This window comes from Aphanomyces invadans (assembly GCF_000520115.1).
Source record: "Aphanomyces invadans strain NJM9701 unplaced genomic scaffold supercont1.389, whole genome shotgun sequence".
Taxonomy (NCBI): domain Eukaryota; phylum Oomycota; class Saprolegniomycetes; order Saprolegniales; family Verrucalvaceae; genus Aphanomyces; species Aphanomyces invadans.
In genome coordinates this window covers 1-1733 of record NW_008580534.1, presented here as the reverse complement: position 1 = coordinate 1733, position 1733 = coordinate 1, and the positions used below count along the sequence as shown (strand labels likewise).

General features: G+C 57.5%; 1 protein-coding gene across 1 annotated transcript; it reads right to left on the bottom strand.

Annotated features, from left to right (window-relative positions):
- Nucleotides 1-10: 10 nt before the first annotated feature.
- H310_15353 (hypothetical protein) lies at nt 11-620 on the bottom strand (the record flags this gene model as incomplete). Its single annotated transcript, XM_008883336.1, has 1 exon — nt 11-620. A coding segment is annotated over exon 1 (588 nt), but the record flags the coding sequence as incomplete, so codon positions are not given.
- Between the last annotated feature and the right edge of the window lie 1113 nt (nt 621-1733).

Below are 1733 nucleotides of genomic sequence, written 5' to 3'. Positions count from 1 at the left end.
GCCGTTGCACCCGTCGCTGCCACTCTCGGTGGAGCAGCTCGTCACTTGCTGCTCGGACAGGTCGAGGAGGTCCTTCGTCACGATGCAGTGCGCCGACTCCGCGGCACCCACGGCCGAGAAGGCCCAGCACGATCCGCACTGGCCTTGGTTGCGCACGGGGTTGACGCAATTGCCAGTGGTCCAGTCCACCGACGCCGCCTTGACGCTGCTCACGTTCAAGTCGGCCTCGGGAACCGAGCGGAACGCACTGCGGCTTTCCTCCAGGTGCACACCTTCCACGAACTTCTTGAACTCAGCCTGTGTCATGAGAGCAAACGGGTGATTGGAGCTGAACGTGGCTTCGGGGTTGTTGCGACGGGCCTCTTCGATCGCGAGTTTGTTGTTGTAGAACCGCTGGAGCGCGTCGTTTTCCTCCTCCAACGGACTCAAGCTTTCGGTGGCACGGGGCATCAGCCCCCGCATCTTGGCGGCAGGTCCAAACTCTTTGCGCCACTTGCTCAACTCGGCGCGCAGCACGGAGCGCTCGTCAGCTGAGAGCGTGCTCACGGACTGCTTGGTGGCAGCAGCGGACGCGACGAGGATAGCGCCAAACAACTTCATATGTACTGGAGAGGATCGAGCGCAATTTCAAAATGACTCTTGTCATTCGAAGGAGCCAAACCTGCGCACACTGGATGCCTCTTGGAATGTTCCGTCTTCGTAAAGCCGGGGTCGTATGGGTGCACCCGTCCATCCGTCAGATCGATGCGATATGCGTCTGAGTTTGCTGGGGGTGGTGGCTTTCACGTGTGTCTCACGGCGGTGCCTAGGTTTGATAGCGGGCGTTCTGTGACTACAGCGGCGTGACGAGGGTGGGGCTGCGGTGGGTGTGTTTCTGATTTGGATGCTTTCGACGATGGTCAACGAGTTACAGAGCGACGTTGGCCTGGACACGAGTAGAACCGCAGGTTGGATCCCCGGCTGAATCACGTCCATACTCTTTCGAGGCATGGCAGTGCTTGCCGTGGGTTTCTCTTCCTTGGTTTGCCAACTCGCGTCGGCCGCAGCGCGAAGCAATCCACATGTGCCTGGTACCGCACACGACACAGCTGCGATGCGCGGCTGAGATAATCCTACCGTATCGTTCGAATGAACGCACTGTTGTAAGTCGGTTCTGGTGGTGCCTCGACTTCGGTGCTACCACTGCAGAAACGTGGGAGGCGCCAGATCATTCATCCCGAGCCCGCCCCAGCGAACACAGCTCAGCTCCAATGGTTCACGCCGCCGGTATACACCCAAGTGCATGTATCTCCAAGCCGAGAATTCGAGTGGAGCAGTTGATAATGCCAGTATTCGAGAGTTAGAAACATACCCCTACGGCGGCGACACACAAATGCGCATGCATGCAGGCGGCATGATTTTACCAATCCGTGGTCACAAATAACCGTGGGTACTTGCTGATGGGTCCAAGCATTGGTCCGCAGCCGGTCTGTTCTTCGACGAAGCCAAGTGGTATGGTGTCTTGATGACGTAGGGGGGAGAGGAGGATGGCATGGCTCAAAAATGCCACGGATGCCGGGAATCGAAACAAACGTCCTTTGGAACAGTAATCCGACGCCCTCTCAACTCGGCCAAAATCCTCGGTAACCTATCATTCTTAGCTCAGTTGGTGGTACAGGGTGTGACTTGCAATCCGGTTCGATACCGCTATATACTCTTTCCAATCCCGTCACGGAATAAAGGACCGCGTTCCG